This window comes from Pleuronectes platessa, chromosome 20 (assembly GCF_947347685.1).
Source record: "Pleuronectes platessa chromosome 20, fPlePla1.1, whole genome shotgun sequence".
Taxonomy (NCBI): domain Eukaryota; kingdom Metazoa; phylum Chordata; class Actinopteri; order Pleuronectiformes; family Pleuronectidae; genus Pleuronectes; species Pleuronectes platessa.
The window spans coordinates 16,399,270-16,426,797 of record NC_070645.1 but is presented as its reverse complement, the minus strand read 5'-3'; the positions used below and the strand labels follow the sequence as shown (position 1 = coordinate 16,426,797).

Below are 27,528 nucleotides of genomic sequence, written 5' to 3'. Positions count from 1 at the left end.
ATGAGGTGGGGAGCAAAGGCTGTAGCCCAGGGCTTTGACCGTGTCTGTGACCTGATTATGTCAGGGAGTGTCAGCCGCCAAGACACTACAAAAGCACAGAGCAGCCCATCAAGTCCATATCCACAGTGATCTGTCCCCAGTGCTCCAGGCACCTTGTGAGCCAGGGAAGTCCATACTGTCTCATTAGCGACGTTTAGCATCAAGCGCTCACACGCGGACAACACTTTGCTATAAACACCGAAGCATGGTCACACTGGTGGTATTGTAATCTAACCTCGGTGGGTTACGTGTCACGTAGGAAATTCCGAATCAACTGTTTTTGCATGTGTATTTAAAAATACCCCCCCCTCAAGTGAAGAAGAACGAGGGTTAAAGTAAATAACACGAGTGGCATAAAAGGGCACATTGTCCATACAATTTTCCTTTAATATGTGCGGTGTGCACCTGCGATAAGATGATTCATTAGATAGGGCCTCACAATGACAAGCATCATCGTTCAAGCCTCTGGCTACTGATGGAACAATTCTGCAGCCACCCTGTGAATATGACAAGGTCAGCGTTTTACTGCGTCGGGCGCATGCGGATAAGAGAACGAGGAGCTTTGTTTATTCCCAAAAAGCTTAATATATGGTAGGGTGGCCACTAAGACTATAGACAAACAGCTTCAAGACAACACAGAAAGCCAACACTGGAAATCTATGAGGAAAGATCAGTAATACTATACACACTTGTAATGTAGAGCTGCACATTCGTACAAGATCGATGGTCCAGAAGCGTATTTACAGAGCATATACCAAAGTAACTGCTTATTTTTCTGTAGTGTTCCATTTTATTTATCTAGTATCAAGCTGACTCGGCTCACCTGTCCTTGTGCGTTGGTGACCAGCTGCCCGGTGGCTCCCTGCAGGTTTGACAGGGCGTTGCCAAACACCTGAGAACCAGCGATTGAACCCATGGCTGCTGCTGCCGCTGCTGCTACCGCCGCCTGGCTGGCCAGAGGATTCAGCTGCAGAGGGGGAAACAAAATCATTCATCAAAACTGCATCTGCTTAACTGTGTAATGCTTATTCCTAAAAAAAGAACCTGGTTCCACTGAAGGGAGGGGGGTGTTCACACTTGTATTCTTTGTTACCAAGGTCACAATAGGCTAAACGCTGTGAGGTCTGTATATACCAGTAGTGAGGGCTACGCAGTCCATCATAGAGTTCCCGGAGGTCTGTGCTGCTGAACCCAGTGGGAGGATCTAGGGTAGGGAGGAGCAGTGAGAACGGGTGGGTGGCTGTGAATAAGTGGCCATTTTACCACTCTAAGTGCTTCCTCTGGCCCACGGGGCTCCCCACGGGCCGAGCTGAGCCTCTCCACCCGCAGCAACGGCCCAACAACATCCCGCTCTCACAATAGAGCTCGGCAGCGCGGCCGATGCATCACTGTATCGTCAACTGCTTCAATACGCTTCGACTAAGAATTCCTCCTGCGTCATGATGCACTAGCACACTGTTACATTTGAAGGAGCAGAGGGTTAAATGACCATCTTTACCCCCCGATGTAATGGACTCATCTGGTCTGGCCTGTGGTCGTGAAGAGAGGCTCCTTGCATCGGGGAGAGGCTGTAGAGCCCTGCCACATCGCCAAGATTACCCATATAAATCAAGCTAACCACTTATTAGGGGCCTGAAAATGCACTGCTGATTTGGTTGTAGTGCAGCAGAGCAAAGTCTTATTAGGTTGAGTAAGTAGATCAAAGACCGAGAAGAGATAGGAGACCTCCCAATTACTCAACAGAATAGAGGAATAATAGAAACGCTGCTTAGAAGCAGGCTGCCTGCTCCCTGCTGTTAATACTGGTCGGCTTTAAACAAGGCTTCTGAAATTAAAAGTTAAGAGTTTATATAAAAAAGACTTAGAATAAGAGTCACATTTATTTCATAGACAGTTTATGTTCTATACGATGAGCTGAGAGAGAAATTCTTCTCCGGAAAACATAAACTTTTCTATACTTCCTGTGCTCTGCGGGGAATTCGGCATTGTCGCCGTTCATCTTCTATCCCAGCCCACCACCATATATTATTACACTTTCTGAAATCAAATGATGAAAAAATGCCACCGAGCAATCAATACTTTTTCATTGACAGTAAAGGTTAAGCACATTAAGAATGACACTGCATTTGTCTTATGAAATCATATTTCATGTTGGTGGCCTCAAATTGGCCGTGATTGATATTGCCTCCCCCCCGTCTGAAAGTCATCCAGTTTTTTCCTCGATAATCGCGGGATCGTCTTTTATGTGTCCGCCGCTCGTCCTTTGAAAATCTTCCCATGTTAAAAAGAGCCGGTGCAAAGGTTAACAGGACGGGAGAATCTTATCCAGGCTCGAATCACGACTTTGATATTCATCAGCCTGTTTGTGCTTCGGGATGATGCAATGTTGATTGGGGTTTTCATGCTCTGACAATTAAGCCACATTATTCTAATTAATTAACCTTATATTTGTTACCTGATTGTTTATAATACAAAAATGACCTTTTTACACATCCTGTCATCGTTCTGAAGATTATTGTTGTCCAATCACATTCCAGCTTTACATTAACCGTTGACACTGTTTAATTCTCTGAAAATCATGTGACACCAATATTCTAAATATGATTCTGCAAACCGTTGCCTTATTGTGATATGTTGTGATTCCATAAAATATAATTTACAATAAGGGGACATATTTTCAACCCTATTACCAAGCCTTAGTATTTTTGCCAAGTGAGTTAGGTTTTTGTTTCGTATGTCTGTTCTTTAGCAAGATTACAAAAAACTAAACTTGGCGGACGGATGTTTCCCATCTGGGGATCTAGTGAATATAAATGTGTTTTTGTTTTTGAGAGCCATTTAAGTTTTTATTCCACTTATTATCTTCAACAATCCACAAAAAAATACAGAGAAACAATCATTTCTGATTTCTGAAAGGCAACAAAACATAAAAGCTGCAACGTTTCTGACAATACAAAAAACATTTTCTCAAAATATGCTTTTAACTGTTATGATTAAATATATGAAGTACATAGCAGAGCTGAAGAGGTTGTTATGGTGAGCAGTTAATTCCCCCCCTCATTTGTGACTGGATTAATGGACCAGCTGAGGTCCGAACCCTGTTGGTGAAAACACAGTATAATATGTTGCGGTGATAGTGAAAGGGGACTAAACGAAAAGCCAACAAGGCCAGTTAAACAGAGGCTACAGATCAAAACATAGATAATGGGATCTCACCCAGAGTCTCCCTGAAAACCTGCTGCGCTCGGTGTCATTGTGCGGGTGATAGGTTGCTGGAAAAAGCTCTCAGATTGATTTGAAATATTATCATTGTGTTTCATTTAATGATAGCCCTTTCACATGCCATGTTATCCTGGTAAATCTAGGTGAAAAGGAGAGCAGGCTTTATTGCTGCATCTGCTGGCACTGGGTAATATGGATAGCAGTTGGATCGAGAGCCGGGAATAAGGAGAGGTGAGGCTGTGTTCAACACCTAAACAGGTGATTTTCCGCCGCGGTGACTCCTCTCACCACCTCGGCGGGAGGCAAAATGACAGACCTGGCCTAGCATTTGTACTGATTGCATGTGTTGGGGGAGATAAACAGTGATCTTCCAGTTTGTGGACCCTGCATGTTAACCATTGTGTTTCAGCCTTTTCATCCGCTATGAAAAGGGCATTACGAGTATTTTCAGTGGCATAAAGCACTTTGGTCGTCCACACAAGCACTGAAGAGAAAACACGAATTCCAAACTAAACAGAAGTATCCCGAAGCCTCCATCGTATCGTTTGAAATCATCTTGTCACCTTTAAGTCACCATTACTGCTTTCACGCTCTGCACCATCACGGTTTAATATATCAAAAAATACAGGGATCAACAAACACAGAAAATAAAAAGCCTGCAAATTGTTAAAAGTGCAGGTTTTCTCAGTGCGGTCGGTGTGAATCTAAACTCCAGCGGGCTCTCCGTCGCCTGTTTGACCATGAGGGTCACCTGGTGCAGCAACCCGTGTAATCTCAGAAATAGAGGGAAAAATAGCGTCCCTGCAAACTGTGGAGAGAGCCCTGGAAACTAAAAACTGTCTGACAAAACTAACTGGAGTTAATTCTTGGTTTTGCTCTTTTCATGCGGCCGCTTTAAACTTAATTGCTTTTTTTTCTTCTTCTGGGCGTGCACATGACATAAAAGATAAAAGATAAAAGGATGGAAGTGGTACAGAAACCAGGTGGTAAGGTGGAAAGATTTGTCTTCAGTGAGGAGTAAAACTTATTTTACTCATCCACGATGCAATAACAGAATCAAACATTTATCTTATATCAAGTAACTGACAATTATTTAGCAATTTATTGGTTTGGTAATGTGTATCCACAAAGAAAGCCGTCGTATCTGAACGTATGAAGGAAAGTGACTGAAATGATGTAGGAGCTGATTCCAGTTTGAAAAACTACATCCAAGTGGAACAAACAGTGTAAATTAACAGAAGACAGCCCTGTTGTTTCTGGAGAGGGAAGAATGTCCTTGTTTCTGGAGCAACACAGAAGTTTCATTCGTTCGTTCCGTCTCCACATCTCCTCCCTGCTCTTTTCCCACTCCGGAGTGAATGTAATCAGCTGTGACATGAAAAAACACGTTTACTGTCTGTCAGGCCTCCGCTAGCCCTCCACTGACACTCCTCTGTTGACTCTCTTCCTCCTCCCACCCCAAAATGGGCTCTCTCCCCCGACTCCCCTCCCTCACATCGGCTGTGTTTATGAACATCAAAATGCCATTAGGCCCTCAAAAACACCTCTGTTCCCTCGGTTAGCGGGGCCTTGCACTGCGGTCGTGCACTCTGAGACCTCCGAGCGCCGACTATTGCTCACTACTGGGCCTCTGCTCCGGCTCTTGTGAAAAATAAAGCCCCCAAAAAAGCCATTCTTGAGGAAAAAATATATTGGGAAGTGAAAGACGGATAGAGCAACCGGGACGGATAACACCCGGCCAAATAACGCAATAACGCTGCATCCGCTGACAGTTGGACATTGCAATTGCTCAAGGCCGGTGGAGGGCCGGCCGGCGGGAGCCAGTGTGGACGTGGAGGTGGCTGAGGTGGCATTGCGCCGGTGCTAATGGAGTGATGTCACACGAAACGCCAGAAATGACAGCTAGTTAACTGGGGAGATTTGGCTGATCAAATAAAATGCATTAACTCCAGGAAATGGATATTGCAGGCGGCCCCAGAAATGGCCATATCTAATGAGGCAAAATGCAAATGAAGGAGGAAAAGAGTCGTGAAAACGTTTAAACCATCTATAAAGGGATGATGGAGTGTCAGAAAGTGGCCGTCAATCTCCCCACTCATTACCTTCATGTGAAATTAACAGCGGCTTTAATCATTACATAAAATCTGCTCAAGCCCATTTGTTGATAATTGTGAAGCACAGAGGTTCAGAGCGGGTACTCGGTCATCAATCACAGCAGCAGGATATTTCCTCTGCTCAGGGGACACTGCGAGTAAAAATATAAGTTTTACTACATTCCTCTTACAATCTTTCTTTTTCCCGAGGAATGATCTATAATATTTAGCAGTTTCCAGATGTATTAAATTTGAAACTACTCGGTGATTAAGTATCGGGAGGAAAGTGCTGACCATTTCAGCTCATGATGTGACATATTTGGTGCAGTTATTTCTGTACCGTGCTGGTGTTGGGTTGAAAATCATAGCAGCGTTAAACTGGTGTTACAGTAAATCTACTGCTGCTGTGGTCGTGACTTTCAAAGCGTATACCTGGCTATGTTGTGAGAAAAATAATATCATTAGAGTCTGGTCAGGAGATCAGACGATGGACAAATTATTACTTTAGTGTATTAGCAAAGACTCTCCTCTGCCTTTTGAGGACAATTACTTGAAATATTCAATACGCAATACAACATATATCTTGATTTTAATAGTTTTATCTCAGCTGCACAAACTACAAACCATTTGTTTGCGTTTGGCTGGAAATGGCATCTCTTTTCACTCTGCTGTTGTTTGACATATAAATACAGCATCTGAATGACTTTAATATCCTTCTAATCAATGTGCGGTGATCTTTTGATGTCCTCAATTCAATATAGGAAGGGTCATCCATGCCGCAGCTTTATAAACACAATAAAGGTAAATGATTACTCTGCACTGTGGTGTCCAAAAATACGGCCGGTAATGAAGAGAAATGGAGGAGTTTGAGGGGGAGGCCTGTCATGTGTCATTGGCCAAGTCTAAAGCCCAAGATTAATCACAAGAGAGGGGCTCTGTGGCTAACATGTGGTCACCCATGATCAATAAATCTGTCTCCCTACCTCCCTCAACGTCTCTCGCCTTCACAGTCTCTCTTTTTTCTCCAAAATATACACCGTCGTGGGCACAAGCCAAATCAGCATAAGTGAAGAGATGAATTGATGACATTTGCAGACAGTATTTGTATTGATTACTCGAGTTTTGACTTCCGAGGCTCTCGTCTCGGGCAGCTCACTTAAGAAAATGCACTGTTCTTACATTCTAGTTGAGTCGACTTACAAAACCATCAATTATACATTCCCACTCCTAATGAAAAAAGGTTCAGAAAATCATCCAACGGGGAAAAATACAAAAGATGCTAAATCCTCTTCCTAAGAGCAGAGGGCAACAGAGTTAAGAAGTATTTAAATTCATTGAAAAATATATAGCAACCAAATCTACCCTCATCTAACCACAACTACACACACTGTGGGGAAGAATTTCTGATAATATTCTGCAGGGACCACAAATGGGACTTTTGACTTGGTCTATGAGGAGGGCATAATGCAATAACATTGCATTAAAAGGGTCTTTTTACAGCGTGGCCGCGCTGTGCAGCTGTATTCCTTGTGTGAGCCCGGTGCTCTGTTTGCGGTCACTAATGGGCATCAGAAATTACAGGCAGTGGAATCGCGCCCCGCGGGGGGACTGGCCTCCTCAGCGGAGCGGAGCACTTAGACAGTGTCTGGGAGGCTGCTGCAGGAGGAAGGGGGGAACTCAATGTCACAGCCCTGCCTCATAATTAAAGAAACCCTATTCCTTATCCACTGTTAGGTGAGCCCTAGCTTGGTTCTCCATCTGAAGGCTCCCCTGTGGGCGTCTAATGCGTGTTGCCCCAAGTGTGCATGTGGGCTGATCAGGAAGCTGTGCCTTGCTGCTGGGTGCCTGAGCTGGAAGCCCTCCGCCGACCACAAGGGCGCACGGGCCAAGGTTTTAAGAATCACAGACCTCAAAAGCAAAGGAAATACTAACTTGGTGATGTCTGAAAACCAGAACAGCCAAATCGTAAGTGCAGAGCAGCATGTAGGTGTAATTTTAAAAGTGAAAGTACCGGCACCGTTTTCCAAACGATTCTCCAGAAATATGATAAATTTAACTTTCTCCTTATTTAGAAATTCAGGGCTCATCGTTGGTCTTTAAGTCTGTAGATTTTCTTTTTGCCTAATCCCTCATTTGAAGTAAATAAAAGTAGTAGAGCTGTCATGGTCAGGTTGTTTTCCTCATCTAGCTCCCATGCTTTATAATTATTCATATGAAATGTGGTGCTGTTGATGGGCAACAGTCTTATTTTCTGCTTCAGTCAACAGTGCACATTTGTATTTCTAAATTGTGGAGCGCTTGTTATGTAAGGCAATTTTCTGCCTTCTTAAGAGCCGGATCTCCTGTGCATTAATAAGAGGCAGGGCTGAGCTGCTGGAGAGCAGAGGGGCCTGTTCATGCTCTGAACCACACAACCACCATCATCATCATCCCCATCATCATCATCATCACCAGCAGCAGCAGCCATTTAAACAGTCTGGCACCATTTATACATATTTAAAGGTTTTATTAAAAATGTGATTTAGAAACAGGTGTTAGCTGGGATAATGTTCAGATGTGAGAATGCTTTAGGATTAGTCTTGTTCACATTATTTTCTGCTTTATTTGGAGATAGAGGAACAGCACTTTACCAAAGCCACAGTTAAGATTTTTTTTTAGAGATGATGAGGTGATGAGGCCCAAGTTCAGCCCTACCACCCCCACGCCCCTGTTCAATTACTTAATTTCCCATTTAAGGGGCTAATAAAGAATGGTCATTACTTAACAATTTCCACATTTTCCGTGAAACCTGGTGGATGCAGTATGGATCAGGGAATACATTTTGATGCAGATCCAGGTCAGGGGTTGGATCAGGGTCGTTTTTGACTTTCTTAGATATTGCAAGATATGGCCTTAGTTCACAGGGAATCAAAAATAGATCTAGATGAAATAAATCTTGCATATTTAGGGGACTGATATTTATGGGTGTGTGCAAACTTGTGCGGCTTGATTGAATCGAAGGGGATTGCTGGGCCTTGGCAGAGGTTTACTCCCCTCTGATAAGTTCATATTTTTTCCTATAAATCTTATCTCCCCTCATGATACAATGATTTATTTTTCCTGTTAATCTTATCTCCCCTCATGATACAATGATTTTCAGTTAAAGAAAAGCTATGACACTGCACTAAAATCAATTAATTCCTACAGAACAACTGCCAAACAACAGACTGTGACATTTTCAAATAATAATTAACATAATCTTGACTTTGTTGCTCAAAACATGCTTCATTTTTTAAATGTAACTCTCAGTTGAAAGAGGTACCACTGAAGGGTCATGAAACATACGATAGATAATGGACTCCTCCCTCCACGTAAGCGTTGACAGTTTCATTGACAAGCACAGTAGAAGCCATCAGGTCCACATTTGAGCATGTCATTTTAATTTTGATTTAATACCCTGCAGAGTGAAAGCGGCCCGTTTCGCTAAATTGAATAGACGTGGAGCTGATCTGGAAAATCAATTAATCGATGTTCAAGGCTCATTTAATACACATGTTAATATAATGGGGGAGACATCCAACGTCCATAAAGAGAGAGACATTAGGAGCAAATTGGACAGTGCTGATTTTAACGGCGGTTGACATAAGTAAAAGTGCACTGCAGCTGAAAACAGTAACACAAGCGTCTGAAGTGGCCTCAGCTGGAGACAAAAGCAGCAGAGATGGGGCCCAAGACTTGAGGAGGAAACGAGAGGGGGGAGAGGAGGGAGGTGAGGGAGGAGACGGGAGGATGGCAAGGAGGTGAGAAGAGATGGAGAGTGCAGACAGCCAGGCCTCTGAAAGGCCGCTGTGGTTGGCAGCTGCTGACTTGGTGACGATGGGCTTTCACCAGAGGCTTCTAATGAAGGCTGATTGCCAAGGAATAGTGAGGGAGCCAAGGGGTAGAGAGGGGTGCAGCAGGGAGAGATTGAAAAGGGAGAAGGGTGAGAGAGAGGGAGAGAGAGAGAGAGGGAGAGAGAGAAAAGGATAGAGGAGAGGTTCAGGTAATTGCAGCACTTGTGGGTCTGAGGCCCTGCGGTCCTGTGATGTCGGGGTGCAGTGGGGAAGAAGAGAGATGTCTGTGGACGCTTTGGTGGTAAATTGTGGAGCACAGGGATTGGAGGCAGGCCCCTAGGCTGTAATTACCCCTATGAGTGTGCGGCTGGAGAGTGGACAGGCCCAGTGTGAGGCTCTGACAGCGATCAAGGAGACGGCTGCAAAGGGGAGCAAGAGACAGACATACAGACAGACGGCAGGAGTCTGACGGAGGAAGAAGACAGGACGCATCTCCGCCAGGCCGTCCGAAAACCAGCCAGCCAGACAGTGGCCCAAGGTCAGAGGCTATTAGTGAACACACAACACGCTAGTGACAAAGACAGCCATGTCAACAACGGCGGAGAGACAGTGTCGTGTGGTAGGAGATGCAGTTCCTGGATGGAGTGAGACATAACATAGGAAACTAAAAAAAGCAACTAATTAGACCAGAACCACAGAGAGAGAGAGAGGGAGAGAGAGAGAGAGAGGGGGGGGGGGGGGGATGTCGGGGCTCCACTGGATGGCGCAGCAGGGTCAGGAGGGTCCGGGCGTACGAACTGGAATAAGAGAGTTGATAGGCTGGCCTAAGCTTCCCGCTGCCACAGATCAGTATGTACTGCCGCTCCTCTCCCTGCCTGGGCTGATGTAACTCACTGGAGTGGCAAATTACACCAGACCTACAGCTGTAGCCCGACATTATGATTAATTTGATCAGTAATTTCTCCTGTTTTTCATTTTAATCGCCGCGACCATTCTGCTGTGGCAGGTCTTTCAGATCTAATTAAGATCAATTCCGGTGTAACAGACTTGGCGAGCGCCTTTACCCCGTCAAATCCCTGAGCTCTCCGGGCGTGGAGAAAACCTGCAGCTCTAATCAATCAACTTCCAGCAAAATCCAGCGGGCGCCCACAATCAGCCCATTAACACACTTAAGCAAATTTCATAATCTCCCCCCGTCTATTTGTCATCACTGTGGTGGCTATTCCAGGCAGCTACAGGCTGCGTCTCACTGTGCTCTTCATACCGGGGAGTGGAGTGGGTGCGGACTGCAGGGTAGAAAAGTATTGCACTGTTAGTCCATTAAAACAAATTAGCCGCTCTAATCTGAGTTTAGACCGCTGACTCAAGGGGACACGGCCTGTTGTGGTGTGATTTGTATTCTAATAGGGATATTAATTAATGAATTCTGCTTCACAAATTAAAAACACCAAACACTAAAAACACAGGGGATGTAATGAATGCTCAGGATTTCCTCACTATTAGTTTGAAAAGAATATCACACGCCTCCCATGAGAAGAGAATTACAATGGGACATTAATTGGAACATAATGAGTGTTTGTCTCTCAGCAGCTCTGCTCTGTATTTTCAGCAAAGACTTCAATGGCTGGCTGATTCTGCACGTCTGAATAATGTCAGAAGGAAATAGGGGTGTTATCTGTGTAATGCTGATTGTATAATGGTAATTATGACTTGACTTCACTGCAGAGACCAGTTCCTTTGGGTAAAGCATGAAACCAGCAGAACTCCCCTTCTCTGTCTTCAATTCAAACGTACAAAAGGAAGATAATGGTGACACTTCACATGTGTTTGGGACAAACTCTTTACTCTGGACCTCTTCCCAAAATTAAAAACTTGTGCTGTGAATTAACCAATGAGGGGCTCAGTGACTATGGAACTGAAAATCCAATCACTGACCCAGGAGGTGGAGCCGCTGTTTAAATCCTATTGTAGCCTTGAGTGGTTGCTGAGGCCACGGCCTGTCCTTGGGCAGGATCCTCGCTGGGTGACACACTTTTTGACGACCCCAGCATTGACCCGGAGAAACTAAACCTTTTATGGCCATTCTGTTTCTCCCACACCCATACACACGCACATGCACACACACACACTTTCCATAATCCCATTTGATGAGCCAATATCTTAATGATACCCGATGTGGCCCCTCAGGCCCCCCTCAAGGGAGGTCTGTCCTGTCATCATAATCAGCTGCGCTGCCTCTTTTAGAAGTCAACCATCTATATAAAGCTCAGGGTCTCAATCTTACAATGACCCTGTGTCAGAGAATGATATTCACAAATTCTTGCACATTTCATGGAAAATCAAACACTTATACGTGGGAGAGTCGGATTGTAGTGTGGCTCGTACCTAAAGTCTATGGATGCTGCCTAACGCAAGCTCAATGTGTGAATTTGTATGTTGGTCAGTGTCCACACTTGGAGTGGACAGTGTGTTTGGTGCGATGTAGCGGCTAGCCTTTGGAGCCCATTAAATCCAGAGACTGTTTTTCCTGCTGAGTCTCACTAGGCCGTGACAGGGCCGGAGAGAGCAGCATGGGGGGAAAACAAATAGCCCAACTCATCCTGGCCATAAAGAAGGTTGCACCACAACCCAATAAGGGGCTGACGCTGATGAATGTGGCCAGGGACAGCAAGGCGACCCTGGCCAGACTCGACCAGAAATGAAACCACAGGGATATAAAATAGGTTATTATCGGCACACAGTGACAGCAAGACGGACAGAAGGGCGGAGATGGATGGACGGACAAAGTGACTAAAAAGGGGGATGAGGAGGAAGAGCAGCAAAGATTAAGAGAGTGATTACGGCTGGAGAAGATAACCTCAGAATGTCGACTGAATCTGCAGGCAGAGGGCGTGGATCCTTGCTTCTTTTCGTGGTCGTGAGGTTTGATGTACTCAAATGCATCAAGGCTTCCGCAACAAGATGCATATTCTAATAACAGCACATAGACAGAAGAGCTGTTGGCCTCCATTCAAACACCACTTGATAAAGATCAAGAACTAACGCAAAATCGAGCACTGGGTATTCCGCTTGGGCGTTTTTCTCAAGGTTGACCCGCCAAAAATCACACAATCTTCAATGACACCATTCAGACGCAGACTCCACTCTGTAGGTGGAGCATCGCATTATCTTGTGAAGTACCTAATATCTTTGTGCATTATTAGTTTAACATCAGGAAGTAATATTTTGGCCTTTGCATGCTGCTCATAATACAGCTCATTCAGTGTCCATAAAAATTAATTTGAATAGGACTCTGAGTAGCTGATTCTTTTTGAGAGCCACATGCGTATAATAGTTGACAAGGATACCCATTTACACTGTACTGGTTCAATCACACCATGAATACTGGGGGACTGGTTGGATTTAATATGTCAGGCATTAGTCAAAAGTAACCAGACCACATTTAGACTGTTTTTAAGTATTTAAACAGCGGCTGAAAATACACGCAGAAGGACCAGAAGCCTTCTTGCGGATATTCAAAAACAAAAGAAAATCACTATGTGTGATCAGTGTGAGGACGATTCCATGAAAAGTGTCAGGACATGAAAAAAAAAGAGAGACTATTGGTGCGTGACATTATCAAAGTTTACTTACCGACAAAGGCATGGGTGGGGTGACGGGAGAAGGGAGGCTGCGTGCCGGTGACTGGTTGGGTCGGTGTGGTGGAGAGTGCTGCTGCTGTCCAGAGGTGGAGGAGCAGGTGGAGCCCGGAGACGGGACCGAGGTCTGCTGCTGCTGGTTGGTCATGTGATGCTGGGATGGCAGTTGATTCTGAGCATGGGAGTGGGTCTGTTGGTGATGGTGTTGCTGCTGCTGCTGCTGCTGCTGCTGCTGTTGCTGCTGGTGGTGGTGGTGCTGCATCTGTTGGAGCTGCTGCAGGTGCTGGAGTTGGGAGTTGAGTGATGAGGTAGCTGTTGATGAAACAACAGCAGGTTGTTTTGTGTTTTCCTTTTGCATGAGACCTGAACTATTCACATAGAGTTCAACAAACACAAATTAGGTTGGACTGACAGCATGACAAGTGCTCTCATTATTTGAAGCATATGCTCACACCTCAGAAAGAAACACAAGCACACATGGAGGTGTGGGATGCATAGGGTGACTAGTGAGAGATAGATGTAAATTGCATGGAGCCACAACAAGGTCCTCCAGGGTTTTTTAGGACTGCATGAAAGACTCTTTGAATTTAATTTCACTAGTTGGAGGACAAAGCTATCAAGCCTGACTGATATAATTGCTCTCTCTGGAGCCAAAAGTCTTCATTGTCACTTGGAGAATGTCAGAATCTTTGGTTTAATGGCTTAAAATCTCATAGGAAATAGACATCCATCTTCACTGCAAGAGCTCAGAAATAAACCCATTAACTAATTGGCTCCAATAATTGAACGCCATTAGAACCTAATTTCTACATTTAAAGGCTGATAAATTTAACACTCATCAAAAAGAGGAAAAAAGAACTGTGATCACTCAGTCTGAAGCAGAACAGTTCGCAGCCACACCAGCATGCAGATACTTCTCTGGACCCAGCATGTCGATTTAAAATATGATCAAAGATGATTGTAGAAATATCCGTAAAAAGTGTTTTGTGTTTCAATGTCAGAAAAGAAAAACATATATAAACAATAATGCCAAACAAAGGGTATCAACAGTAATATGATGTGTGGAGAATTCAACAGAAAAACAACATCTAAGCCGACCTTCACAGATTAAAAAGAAGAAAGTCCAAACTGAGTTTCCATACAGATATGATGGAAAGAAGTGTTTTCTCGAAAGCAAAAAAACAAAACTCTCTAAAGGAGCAGTGTGTCGGATTTACTGGCATCTACCGGGAGAAATGAAATATAATAGTGATAATTGTGTTTCATTACGTTAACTTAAAATGAGCAATTTATTTCAACACAAACATCAGGCCTTCTTTCATGGAGACCATCATGTTGCACCACCATGTTTCTACAGTACCCCATGATAGACAATACAAACATTATGTACCAATAACTTCCAAGGGCTAGGGTTATATATATTGTTAATACATGTGGCTTTGATAGGAATGAGTAGGAGCTATCTGCAGAGAATCGGCAGAAAATGAATCAATCCAGCTGGGAAATAAGTATTATTGTGAAAAAAGTAAAACTAGATATTCAAATAACTACAAGTTTAAAATATTAACTCATTGAATTATACAGGAGAAAATTTTTTACTTTGGTCATTGGTTGTTCATGGAAAAAGTCTCTTTATCCATGACAATAAAGGTACCTAACATTTTTTTTGGAATTATTATTGACATGTATAATGTAACAGAAAGATTTAAAACCGTGCATCATATCAAAATAAGTTAGAACGCTGATTCACAAAACATGTTCAAAAGAACATTTGCAAACATCCATTGATAACACAGCTAAACACTCACATAGACAAGCGTGTATATACACAGAATCAATCCACTTAAATAATTTAAGTATGGTTGTCTCATCTAATATGAATAAAACACCGGGGCAGACAAGTCTTTGATTAGTGTGGCCACTGCGACTCCGGGACGGGCACAAATGAACATTTGATGAAGATCAGATCATCGTCCTCTTTCCTCACTCTGCTGAAGAAGCTCAGCAAAAATAAAGCCAGCGTCTGTTGGCCAGTAAACAGTAGACTTTTACATTTCTTCTATACCTCCTGACACATTGACACCTCTCTCACACCCCCACCATGAATTATATATCATCTGTGCAAGCGGCGAGAGTCCAATCCTCGCTTGAAATGTTGGGGCAACTTGTCTAGCAAGTGCCGAGCCGCTGACAGGACCGGCTCTTTTCCTTTGCAGCTTCACAATGACAAAATGTTGAGCCCCATTTAAAAGATAGAATAAAAGAAAACAGGGAACAAAGACAGAGAAAACAAAAGGGGGAGCAAAATGAGATCTCTGTCAAAAAATTATCGAAACCAGGCGAAGATCAAAGACGATTGGAGAATTTCCTCCAGCGCCGACCATTACGCCGAGGAACAAGAGGCACAACAAAAGAATATGAGGCAGAAGAAAACAAATACAGAGGGAATATGGAAGAAGCCCCATGTGGCCTTATTATAAGGGCTACACCGCAGGTAACTATATTCTTTAACAGCAGTGCTTTATAAATTCTGTCATCTTGTTAAGACTGTCAGGACCACTGACCCTCCCTTACTCTCTCACTGGGCAACTGGCATTTTGAAGCTCATTCTTTTAACCACAGCTGTCTGATTGCTGTGGTTGAGCACATAATCCAAACGGCTTGTCTCAGCTAATTGTTTGTGCTCCTTCCTCCAGCAGACACAGGGCCGAGGATGAGAGTGGGAGCTTCACTTATGATGGAGAGAGGGCAAAAGGGTGCCGGGGATCCTATAGTGCTCATTATATCTCCCACTGTCTCTTTGTTGTGTCTCATATTCACTCGTCCTCCGCCTGCGATGCAAGCAGAGCTCCCACTTAGTCATCACGCCCGAGGGGTGTAAGAGCAACGGTCCCACTTTCACTGTTGTCACAACTCGCCTATGTTAATGTTTATAATGAGGAATGAGCCACAGCGAGAAGTTGTGCAGCTAAATTAGACGATGCAACTTGAACTGTGGCATTTCGTGCTGCATTTAAACACTTAACAACAATCATTCGTGAGGACGAAACACCAGCACGGAGAAAGTCTGAGGCCTCCAACCTCGACGCTTTGAGAAACGGTCTGCCATCTCTCTTTCAAAGCATCTTTGCTTTTCAGGCCACAGTAGAAATCAACTGTTATCTCGACTGTCCCAGTGCCGGCTTCTGAAGTGCTGGAGGACGAAGAGAGACTGATTGTCAGAGGTCGAAAGGCTAGGTCAAAGCTAGCACATTCGTCAGACAAAATGCTATTTTTGTTTCCTGTGCGGTTGAGAAGTGAGAGGGCTGGGGGTGGGTGGGGGCGCAGTCTGCTCTCTCATTACCAGAGCTATCTCAGTATAGTCCCTGCCAACCCTCCTATTACAGCACTTTTCACTCCGGGGCTGATTCGAAGCTTGACTCCTTGTTTTCCTCTCAGCGCGCAACACCTACGTTTACAGCTTTTCCCTATGAGTTATCTTACACATCCTTTGTGTTTGTGTACATGTGTATTCAGGGGAGGTGTCCAACACTAACCTAAAGGGGAATTCTTAAGAAGATGCTGAACTTGAATATTTACAAAAAGCCACAAATCATGAATTATTGCATTGGACTAGGAATTTTCAGATAAACCTAAGATAGCTATATATATACATTTTTTTTTTGTTTCAAGATCACCAACCTTGTAAAGAATCTATCGAGCTTGGGTATGAATTAAATCTTCACGTTGATCCACTATTTGCTTTTCTTAAAGATATGAATCAAGCTTTTGAAGTAGTTCTAATAGTAAACATTGAAATAGGTGCATTGCCTCTTCTATTGAAAATCAAGAGCTAATCAGAAAGTGCACAGGAGCCTGTCGGGCAGGAGGTGATTGAATTGTCCAATGTGACCCACCTTGTATTTTTAGGAACTTCTCAGGTCTAAACACAGCTGCCATTCTTTAACAAGAGAGGAGGAGGGGACAAACAAGCTCCCCATTACTGCTCTGCCTCACGTTCCACGGTGGGAGTCCATAAACCACTGTCTCAATTGCCTTTTCAGTGAGTCACACTGATAATTACCCCACTGGAGGTAGGGAGATTTAGGCTCTGTGAGATCTGGTAATTATGAAGGTGGTCAAAGGAAGGTCATTTGTTACTCTGCGGAATAGACCGGTGTATGAGCACACTGATGAGCTGGATAATATCCCTGCGTCTGCACTCACTTCTTAAGCTCACTCTTGACTCTTATCACTGTCCGTCATTCTGAGTCACATGGTAACGCTTGTCAGTGTCACAGAGCACTGATCAACTTCAGTCAGCATCAATCTTTAGTTATTAGAATTCAAATTGATTTCTTGAAATAGATATTGAAAAAAAGGAAAGATATATATTTTGGATCTGTTTAAATATCTCCCATGAATGACAAAAACAATTGATCAATTAGGAAACATTTTTTTTTCAATTAACTGGCTTGTCAACAGTATAAGTCGAATAGGTATTAAGATTCGTTACTCAAGTAACAGTAGGAATATTTCAATGACAAAATACTAACTTACATGTTATAGTCATGCATTGAAAAAGTCCTGTATCTAAAGATGCTAAAGATAAAAGATTTTACACAACAAATAATTTTACACAACCAGGCCCCTGGTGTATATCGAGGATTTACTAACTCCTTATGTGCATCCATGTCATCTTAGCTCAGCTGATGTTTTTATTGTTTTAGCCACTTGAGAAGAACTTTTTACCTTTGGAAAAGTGCTATATAAATAAAGTTTATTCTCATTATTATATGATGCTTTACTATAACTGTTTGATATATGTACTAATGAATTCATATGTAAATAGCACAAGTTACCTTTATTTTGAATATATATGGTTAGTTTAATCTATTACAGACATCTAGACATCTAAAGTAAAGAAGCTAAAAAACTACTTTGTTTATAATAAAAACCTTGAACTCATACTGTATTGGTACTTTCTTTTTACCACAGAGTCTCTACAATTGATCATTTCTTTTAAGTAACAGAGAATAGATTCCTCCCTTTGCACTGGCTGAAATAAACATGGGGGAAATGAAATGTTAAAGAAATTAGTCGCCTTCTGAATAAAAACATGACTCAGAGCAATAGGAAGTAATATCAGTGTTTCTCTCCTGCTGCAGGAGGGAAAAAAGAACGAATTTATATATATTTATTTATATATCGGCAGTTAGGGTTTGACTTGAGTCGTGAAGCCGCAGGATTTTAGAGACTAAACCACATCACTTGTAGGATTCCAGAGATAATGCTTTCATTTTGTGATGCAAGGCAATATCAAGCAGTGTTGTAGAATTCATACTCTGGGGAGGGAGAGAGGTGTTTCAAAGAATCAAATCCTCTCCATGGAGATGTTACACATACAAGCGAATCCCCGTGTACTCGATAACGTTGCCCTCTCGGTGTGGCTTATGCTGGGTTATTGATTTCCAAAGTGTGGTCCCGGGACCTCTGAGGGCCCAGGAGAAAGTTGCAGGGGGGCCCCAAGCAAAGTATAAGCTCCGGTTTACTTTCACTGAATATTCGTTTTTTTCTGCTTTTACAATAGTGAACTGTGCACAAGTTCCCCTTTATCTAAAGACTACACAAGTTAATTTCATTCCCTGCCTGAACAATTAACCGTCCAATGAAATTACAAACATCTACATTCTAAATCTATATATTTGTGTGACCTAGATTCAACTGTATCTATTCTTATAACACGTCTAAAACCTAAGGCAACGAGATCCCTTCTATGCGTCCCCCCCTTCCATCACAGAGGAATTTCACCGCTATATCAAAAGCTATGTGACACTGTGATGCTCAGTCAGGGGTCCCTCACTTTTTGTCCTTCAGAATCCAGAAGGTGTTGGCCCCACAACCCCCTACATCCCCCCCGTCCTCTCCCTCCTCTCGAAAACAGAAAGAGCGTCTGTCTGCTCGGCAGGACCGACTGGGTTATTACAGCGTGTTCATGGCCCCATCATGTGTCGTCAGACCAAAGCAGAGGCCGCGGGTAAAAGCCTCATGCAAAATTTATGTTCATGCGGCTGTTTCAGTGGGTGGAAAAATCAATATTGCGGGGCCTGATGCACGGAGATGACTGAGTGCTCTCTGAATGACAGTAAAAGCTGGGAGAGATTGAGGGGCTGCATTTACTGCTCTACAAATGGAGTGGAGTGGAGTTGCCCTAACAGTCTAGTTCACCTTAAATTTGAATTTCATCGTGGATTATTTTGGTAACAAGCTGGATATTGAGGGCTGGGTGAAATTACGCCGTGAGGGGAAACGAGAACAAATGAAGAATAAGCAGCCCCGTGTTCTCAAACCATGCAAAACACATCTTGTGGTTTCTGAGCAGCTACAGTATCGTATATTATTAGGTTATTAAGCCTTCCCTTCCTCTCCAACTTACACAGATATAAAATGATTGTAGAATAATCAAAAGACAATGTGGGTATGAGGAGGACTTCATAGGGCTTTTGTTCTACGCTGCTTCGCTTACACATGCTTTTGATAGCGTGCCACATACCCACAGTGCATTTGGGGGGAATGTGAGAAGAGAGCGAAAGAAAGTGAGAAAAAGAAATTCAGTGGGATGAAATAACCCCAAACAATGGGATTTGCTTTCCATTCTTCTGCCTCCATCTTCTGTCTTTAATTATTCCCTTTGGTTGTCTGAGGGAGCGTGTAAGCACTTTCACACAGCACAACATGCCCAGCAGCACAACACTGTCTGCCTTAGTGATGTGGAGACTTCTGAGTGACACTGAGCCTCTTGTGATTATTAATGCTGTTTAATACAACACAGGGCAGCCACTGTGATTGAGGGAAAAAACAGATTTCAAAATGCATGCATTCCAAATGCAATGTGAATGGAATTATGTACAACACGAGCACTGCACTTGAGATATAACCCCCCCCCCCACCATACATAAACAACGTGTACGCCACGAAATGAAGCCTAATGTTTTGTAGATGCAACACAGAAAATGTTTTTTGTTTTTTTTGATAACACATACCAATTGCGTTGTGTTTTGTACACAGTGTTTAATGGTACCTCGGCTGATCCTGGTGGGATCCTTTGTGCCGGTTTAGTAGTTTTCTTCCTGAATCGCATATGAGATATTTGAGAGCCCAGAACGATGTATGATGAATGAAGTGGCATGCTACTTATACGCTTATCGTGCTCACTGACTAGCAACAGGTTCAGCAAAGGGCAGCGGAAGTAAATGAAATTCCGCACCGGGACAATATATCATCAAAAGAAATGTATGCACTCGAAACTTACAAGCCTTCCTCAGATGCGGACATGGTGCCTGACGGGGCTGGGGGAGGGGGCGAGGATGGGAGAGTGGAGAGATGAGGAAAAAGTGGGGGGGGGGACTGGGTATCGGGGGATGTTTTTTTATTTTTTTCCGCTGGATGGTTGAGGAGCAAGCAAAGGGAGGCAGCAGATTTTGTTGAATCAGTTCTATTTTCATACTGGCTGATCTGTGTCTTTTAACCATTTCACTGCAGCTGGAAAATGAAAGTACCAGGGCTAATTTCACAGTGAGAGCTCACTGAACAAAACCCCCCCGCAGTCTGTGGAATAAAGGTGACAAAGTCGACTTTGTCATCGTGAATCACGGCGGTGGAATTCCGGCGACGGACTCGTGTGAATGGGAGAGAGAAGTAGAGAATATGTGCAAAAAGAAAAGAAAAAGAAAAGATATTTTTTCATGGCATGTACTCAGGGAGGTTTTCCTATGATGTGTGAGTAACAGATATCTCTCTTCAAACATGCCATCCTGTACTGATGCCACAGGATCCATCTGTGATGTGTCTGCAGTTAGTCCAGAAATAACACCCATGGGGCCTACACACTCCACAGGCCTCCTGCGGGACCTCTTAAGCTGCACTGATACTGATAAAAGCCCCGACAAATCTGGCCCCCAGATACCACGGCCATTAATTAGGGTAATTAGGCCCTGGTCAGCAATTAGTAACCACAGATAGCTTTTAGCAGCGGCTAAGACATCCTCACCGGTGAGGGGTTTTGTTCCACACCATCTGCTGACAAGTGTCACCACAGACTCTTTGGTTTCACACACAGGGAACTGGAGAGCTGTGTTTAAAAATGACCTCTGTGTGATCCAACTTGGCTCCCAGACTCCCACAGCCTCTCTGCTTCTGCTGCTGCTGCTGCACGACCACTTTGTTCGTTTCTTCTCACTTCTTTGGTTCTTTTCTCTTTCACACATGCTCGCTCTATGAAAATCCATACACGTCGTGCATGGCCAGAGTGGGAATAGGAAACGTTCACTGCACAAGGTATTGATCAAAATTAGAACATCTGGCTGAGTGTAAGTAGAATTGATCGAAGAGTAATGCTACATTGATTTGCTTGTATTATTAAGTCTATGATAGATTCACATTGATAAAGTGTTAGTTTACATTAAAATATTTTAGAACGCTCTAATGCAATTCAGGATAAATCAAAAATGATGCTGCACATAGCCTATAGTAGTTTTAAGTTTAAAGTGCAAATACACTATATGTACTGTGTTTCAAGTTAACTATGTATATTGGAGCATAAATATTGCCATGTTTTTACATTAACATCCAAGTTAAGTACCTGTGATATGCGTATTTATACATGAACATGAAAAGCAAATATCTACCTGAGACCCATTCACAAACAACTGTGGCATTTTCACTAATATCCAAACACAGCAGTGTGCGTATTTCATCATGTGGTAAATGTACGTGATATAAGACCTTCTGTCTAGAACGCACCGATAAAAACCTGCTGCTTACACACATTCAACCTCAGACGACAGATCACGCAATAACTCACATTACTGGGAAATAGGAAATAAAGGATGCAGCTGTGCTACTTTACACAATTCCGCATTTGAAGCAATCGGTGATAACACCATTTTCATTCCAGTTCAGTCCCATAAAATTACCATTAACATTACAACTCATGCAGAACACAGATAAATGTAAAATGTCACCCAGTTCTGCCAGGCGGGAATTCCAGTTCCACAAGATTACCATCTCTGTCTGCTCACTCCCACTGCACCTTGTCTAATATTTCATTTACAACATTTCATAAGTTCATTTTCCCCTCACTGACCATGTAAATCACAAATCAATTTTCATTTAAAATGCTTGACTACAGATTGTTGCTGAAAGCTCCTGAATTGCACCTCAGCAATATGGCAGCAGACCTTTAGCAAATCTTTTCGGAAGCGGTCTGGCCGAAAAGGGGAAGGAAAAAATAAAAAAGTGAGATGTAATTTCTACAAAACAACTCCAGGGGCCAAGTGGTCAAGGCATTTACTGGAAGCATTTTACAAGTGTTGAAATAACATGAAAACAATACACTGCTATGTACTGTAATTCATATCACACTCGATACTGCCTCATTTACTGAAAACCTCAGACTCGTGGTGGACTGCTCTATTTAAAAGGAACCAAAGGTTGATATGTGATAATGAAAAGATGAACTCTATTGATTGTAAATAATTTATGGGGATACTTAATCAATATATGCAATTATCTTAAATACCAAATATGTTTCCCAGGATATCCATGTGTAAATTGAGGTTTGCTTAAAAATACACCCACAGAATGACCTGCACCAAGGAGGTTATGTTTGAATTTGTTTGTCAGCAAGTTAGTAAGATTATGTTAAAATTACTCGACAGATTCCCACTAAACCAGGTGGAAGTGTTTAGGATTTATTTGTTTAAGGCCCTTATATTTGCAATTTGATGAAGAATAAAATAAAATCGAGATGTAGTTAATTTAAATATTTTCACAAAGAGGTTATTGGGCCTTGGTGGAGGTGTTTTCCCCCTGAGTGCCCTTTAGTTTGTAATATTTTCAACGATAACCTCTAATTTGGTTGAATAGACTAAATAATATGCATGTTTTACATTTAACATCTTAATTAAATCAAGTGGATGTAAATCTGTTGTAGCTCAGGCCCTGAGGGAATAAAGAAACAGGTGGATTAAAATAAAGAATTTATCCTGTTTCTAATTATTCACAGAACTGGAAGCTAATTATGGAAACTGCCATGTTGGAATGCAAACTTATTCAGAAAACGATGCCTCTCCTATTAAACTTCAACAATATCTATTTAAGTAAATGCATTACACTCTTCATACACATTGTAGACAGACACAGTGTGTAATGTGGATAGAATATCTTGTTGTAGGCTTTTTATTTATGGCAGGTTTGCCAAAAGCCCCCCTTAGTGTTTACCAGAGAGGGCAGATGTCAGGGTTTGCTGTGGAGGAGCAGACACAGCCACATCTGATTAACAATATTATTGTCCTCCTCCACACCAGCATAAAGACCCCCCCACCACCCTCCTTTCTTTTTTCCTTTTCTTTTCTGTCGTTCTATTTCAGGCTCCGGCTGTGTGCAGTCCTGTGGTATGGCTGAGCCAGAAAGACACCGCCACCATCAACAGAAACAAAACATGAGTCAAAAGCCAGCAGGTTACGACAAACAGCGCTAGCAGGCAGACAACATAAAATATCTTGGGATACATGTATTAAAAAAAAAACACATAAACCAGTGCACTGTGTTCATCACTTGTAGTTATTTTTGTGCAATTATGAAATATATGTAACTTGAATTCAGAACAAATCATTAGCATGTCTGCAACAAGTGAGAAGCACCAGGGGGTAAAATTTACTCACATCCCAGCTTCAAAAAAGACATCAGAGTGTAAATCATGGGTCTCATGGGAGTGTGTCTGTGCGCTCCTACCTGCATGTACAGTAAACCTGCGCGTCAGCCTGACTTTAAATATGTGTGTTTGATTGTAACCCTCTCGTCGCTCTCTGTACATTTTGATTGGTGATTTTTCTCTTATTTCCGTCGCCAAACTGTCACAAAGGCACTAACGCCCCCCACCCCTCCACCCCCCACGTTTCCAAGCTGCTTATTGAAGACAAACAATAAACCACTGGCAGATATCAATGGCATGAGATGAGAACCCGGGTGCCATATCTGCTGGGACTGCCTTGGCGAACCTGCCTCAGCCTGCGCTTCATCTCCAGCAGCACCTCTCACTCTCAATTATTTGGCTGCTGTCACAACAAATCAATCAAATTACCGCTCCAGGACTGTGTGCAGCTGCTCCTATTGCACCGCTAGTTGCATTAGCTTTGAAATGTATGAGGTCTACATTTTATCACTGTTATTTATTTAATGCGGCTCTCTCCCCTGCGAGTCATCGTACAACCACGGCAAAGTTAAATCATTAAAGGGCGACGTGGAATACGTACGGCTCGCCAGCACTTCAAATTAAACAGCGATGAGGGAGAAGGGATGGGGCCGGCCTCTATTGTGTCAAGACGGCAGATGTTGATGTGAGGACATTTTCTTACACTGGGTTCTTTTAATGCACTCACAAACAATAGTCCATCTCGGGGTGTATCCCAAAACGATTCAACAAATACACACAATGAGCGAATAGTGCGGCTCCAACAAGCCTCAATAATATAAAGGGTAAAGGGACGGAGGAGCTCTCCCACAGCAGACAGAGGTTAAGTCAGTGGCTCGGCCCCGGTGATCTAACCTCTTAAAGGAGCAGCAGTCAGCCGAGGCAGAGGAGATGCAACCTGATGTGTTTAACTAGTGTGGAAACATTTGGCTCTTCCCCCAGGAGCCCGCCCTTTGGTGGGGTAATGAGCAGAGTGATTTCCCTAATTTGTATCACACCAACAAGTGCAAACCTGCGAAACGACACTGCTGAGTATTTTCATCAGAACGACAGACATGCCTTTGATTGGCACTGACACCGGGTCTCATTACTGCAGGTGAGTGGGATGCCGACCTTTATCGGGGAGCCTGAGTGCTGTTTTGTGTTTTCCGCGGACGAGTACAGAGGAACAATGCTCTCACCTCACCATTAGAGCTCAACTCTCTGATGTGATGCGCTGCAAGGGCTTCTGCTGAGAGCAAATAAGAAGGGATATGCTTATTAATATGAAAGAGATGCAGTAAACTAGCTTCTTGCATTACCTTTGAGTGAGTCGCAGAGAAGAGGAGTAGACAGACAAGACTTTGTTCTGCTTCCTCCCATTGAGCATTACATGTACAGTGCTTTGTTACAGCTACTTTTACAAGTATGGTAATCATGCTACGCTGCTTATACAATCATGTGAAATGAAAACCTATTAAAAATGCAGCCGCAAGTTACAATATATCTGTAGTTGTTTTGTCCTAATCAGTCACACATACTAGTGTTACTGTGAAAATCATATGTGATTTTTTTATTCATATGAGCTGTCACACAAATAGACCTCTGGCATGACCCAACCTAGTTTTGCCTCTGTGAAGTCAGCTAGAATTGTGTGCACTCTGTCACAAAAGATAACTTTCTCCCTTGTTTAGTTTCATTGGGAATTTGTTTTTACTGCATGTTTTCGGGCATAAATCATTCTGACAAATAGCCAGTTACACTGGTGCCTGTGTTTACTGAGTCTGCCACAAGATGCTGCTCAGTTTTATTTAAGCAACCGCCCCAACTGTATAGCACAGCCCCATTACAGTGATAGTTATTCATCACAGTCTGAGAGAGCTGCCTTCTTCAAACTCGCAACAGTGCAGCCGGTTCCCCTCTCTCAAAATGCACTGTTACAGAACTCAGAACATGTGATCAAAGATGCTGTGGTTATTTCATTCTCCTAACGTAACTAACTAATATACAAAATCTAGCAAAGGCTAAAAGTCTAAGGAATATGTGACGACCAGCATGAAAAGTACACAGTTCCTCCCTGCACCATCCATTCCCCAAGACAAACAGCCTTATTAGTTGGTCGTTAGCCGCCTCATTACATTTAAATACAGCCATCGCCTGGGCTCCTCCTGGAGTCTCATTACTGAGCCGCACAGTTGTCTTGTGTCTGATCTGACGCTAATAAGCTAGCAGCGTGAGTGCTGTAAAACACACTTGTTCCTGAGGTCGTGAAATGAGCCGACTGCTCCCCGGCGACAGCGGCACTGGATTATATGTGTGATTAATCAGGCCCGGGGACCCGCAGGAGCTGGGAGGGGGGGTGAGGGGGGACGCGGGGGCAGAGGCCAGAGTTGCAGTTGTCTGACAGAGGTGCTGTGCCAGCAGGCCTCATTCAGAGGAGCTGTGATGAACTCAGACAGGGGGGAGTGGAGGAGCGCTGTGTGGCCAGAGGGGCCCGGACACAGTCAAGACATTTAGCTTCACTCGTGACTTGTGTCACTTTCTCTCCATGGAGGTCCCTTCAATGCATCCCCTTCAGATAAGAGGACGTGCGAACAGGCAGTCTGTCAGTCCACACTCTTAAAAAAAGATCTGCCACAGAGGCATTTCTCCACAACAGTTTTTTTTTCAACATCTCTCATGGATGGGGATTTTTATCAGGACATTGGATTCCGGACTGTCTGTTGGTTTGTTTGGCACTGGACAATAAGAATGACTGAGAGGTGTTTGTTTTGGCATTCTGACACCCTGACAATGTGTTTGTCGATCAGTTCATCAGATCACTGAAGCCTCTGGGTTGTCCCTCATGCACCAGGAGGAAGATCTGTTGAAGTGTGAGTGAGACGGGCCTGCTGGGCCCATTATCGTCCACGACTGACGGATACATTGAAGGGCTCGCTAGATAGATGCCGGTTTATTAAAAGCTCTGCCCACAGCGATGGCTGCTGTTATTTATGCATGTTTGTGTCCATTAGGCTTCTACCTCCACATTTCATCACTTAGGGCATCTGTCTATCCATTTCCGCACATGAAGGGAGCCTTCCCTGCACTTTGTGCTGCACTGTCATTATTGTAATCTCTATCCTAAAAACACACTGCTTTACATGTAGCCTGGCATCTTTTTACATTAGTGTGGAGCTCTCATCCAAGATTTATGACTGACTGTTTCCCCATCCGTCCCTCAATCTAATGGTATAAAAGAGACAATGTTTTAAACATTAAAATGAAAACCATTTACAACTATGATCAAAAGAGAACACTTGGGCATTAAAGTTTAAAAGGCAGGGATAAGCACAGCCATGTGAATGGACAGATGAGGTGGAAAAGAGATAAAAAAGTAAAGTACAGTGCACTCTTAAGCACAGAAAAGAGGCATAAAGTGCTTTTGCGCTGCACTGCAAAACATTGACCTGTAATTAATATGGTTGTTCCTCTGGGCAAGTTGAGGACAGCAGCTTTTTGGGATACAAACCCCTAAAGGATTCTGACCTGCAGAGAAGCTTTGTAAATCATTTTTACTACAGAGAAAACTAAAATCTGTTCCATGTCACACAGTGGAAGTGGAACAATATCTCAATATTTGTTATATTTATTGATAATAGTGCTGGTTCCATGGATTATAATGTTAAGAAAATGACAAGAAAACATCAGTTTTACATGAATTTAATGAATCTGTTATCTTCCATTTTCTCCCTGTGATATGTTAACGCTACATATCAAATTGGATACTTGAGTCTGTGCACTCACAAGTAGCGTACAAAGTAGACTCATTGGCGTAGTGTGTGTGGATTCTATCGTTTGGGCCCAAATCAAACATGACAGTCATGCAATAACCAGAAATGGTTGCAACATGTGACAGTGATTTACAAAATATCTGCTGCTGTGCTCACTTTACTTAAGAATGAATGTTTTACTTTCATGTGTGTGTCATGCAACTATTAGCATCAGCTTGTCATCAACATGAAGGGCTTGCT

General features: G+C 43.1%; 1 protein-coding gene across 1 annotated transcript in view; it reads right to left on the bottom strand.

Annotated features, from left to right (window-relative positions):
- Nucleotides 1–27,528, bottom strand: part of pou6f2 (POU class 6 homeobox 2) — a 65,438-nt gene that overhangs the window by 14,547 nt on the left and 23,363 nt on the right. The window contains exons 5-6 of the mRNA XM_053412767.1: nucleotides 12,800–13,116; nucleotides 863–1,006 (exon numbers count right to left, since the gene is read on the bottom strand). Of these exons, the coding sequence (XP_053268742.1) occupies nucleotides 863–1,006; nucleotides 12,800–13,116 (461 nt within the window). The remainder of the gene's footprint in view (nucleotides 1–862; nucleotides 1,007–12,799; nucleotides 13,117–27,528) is intronic.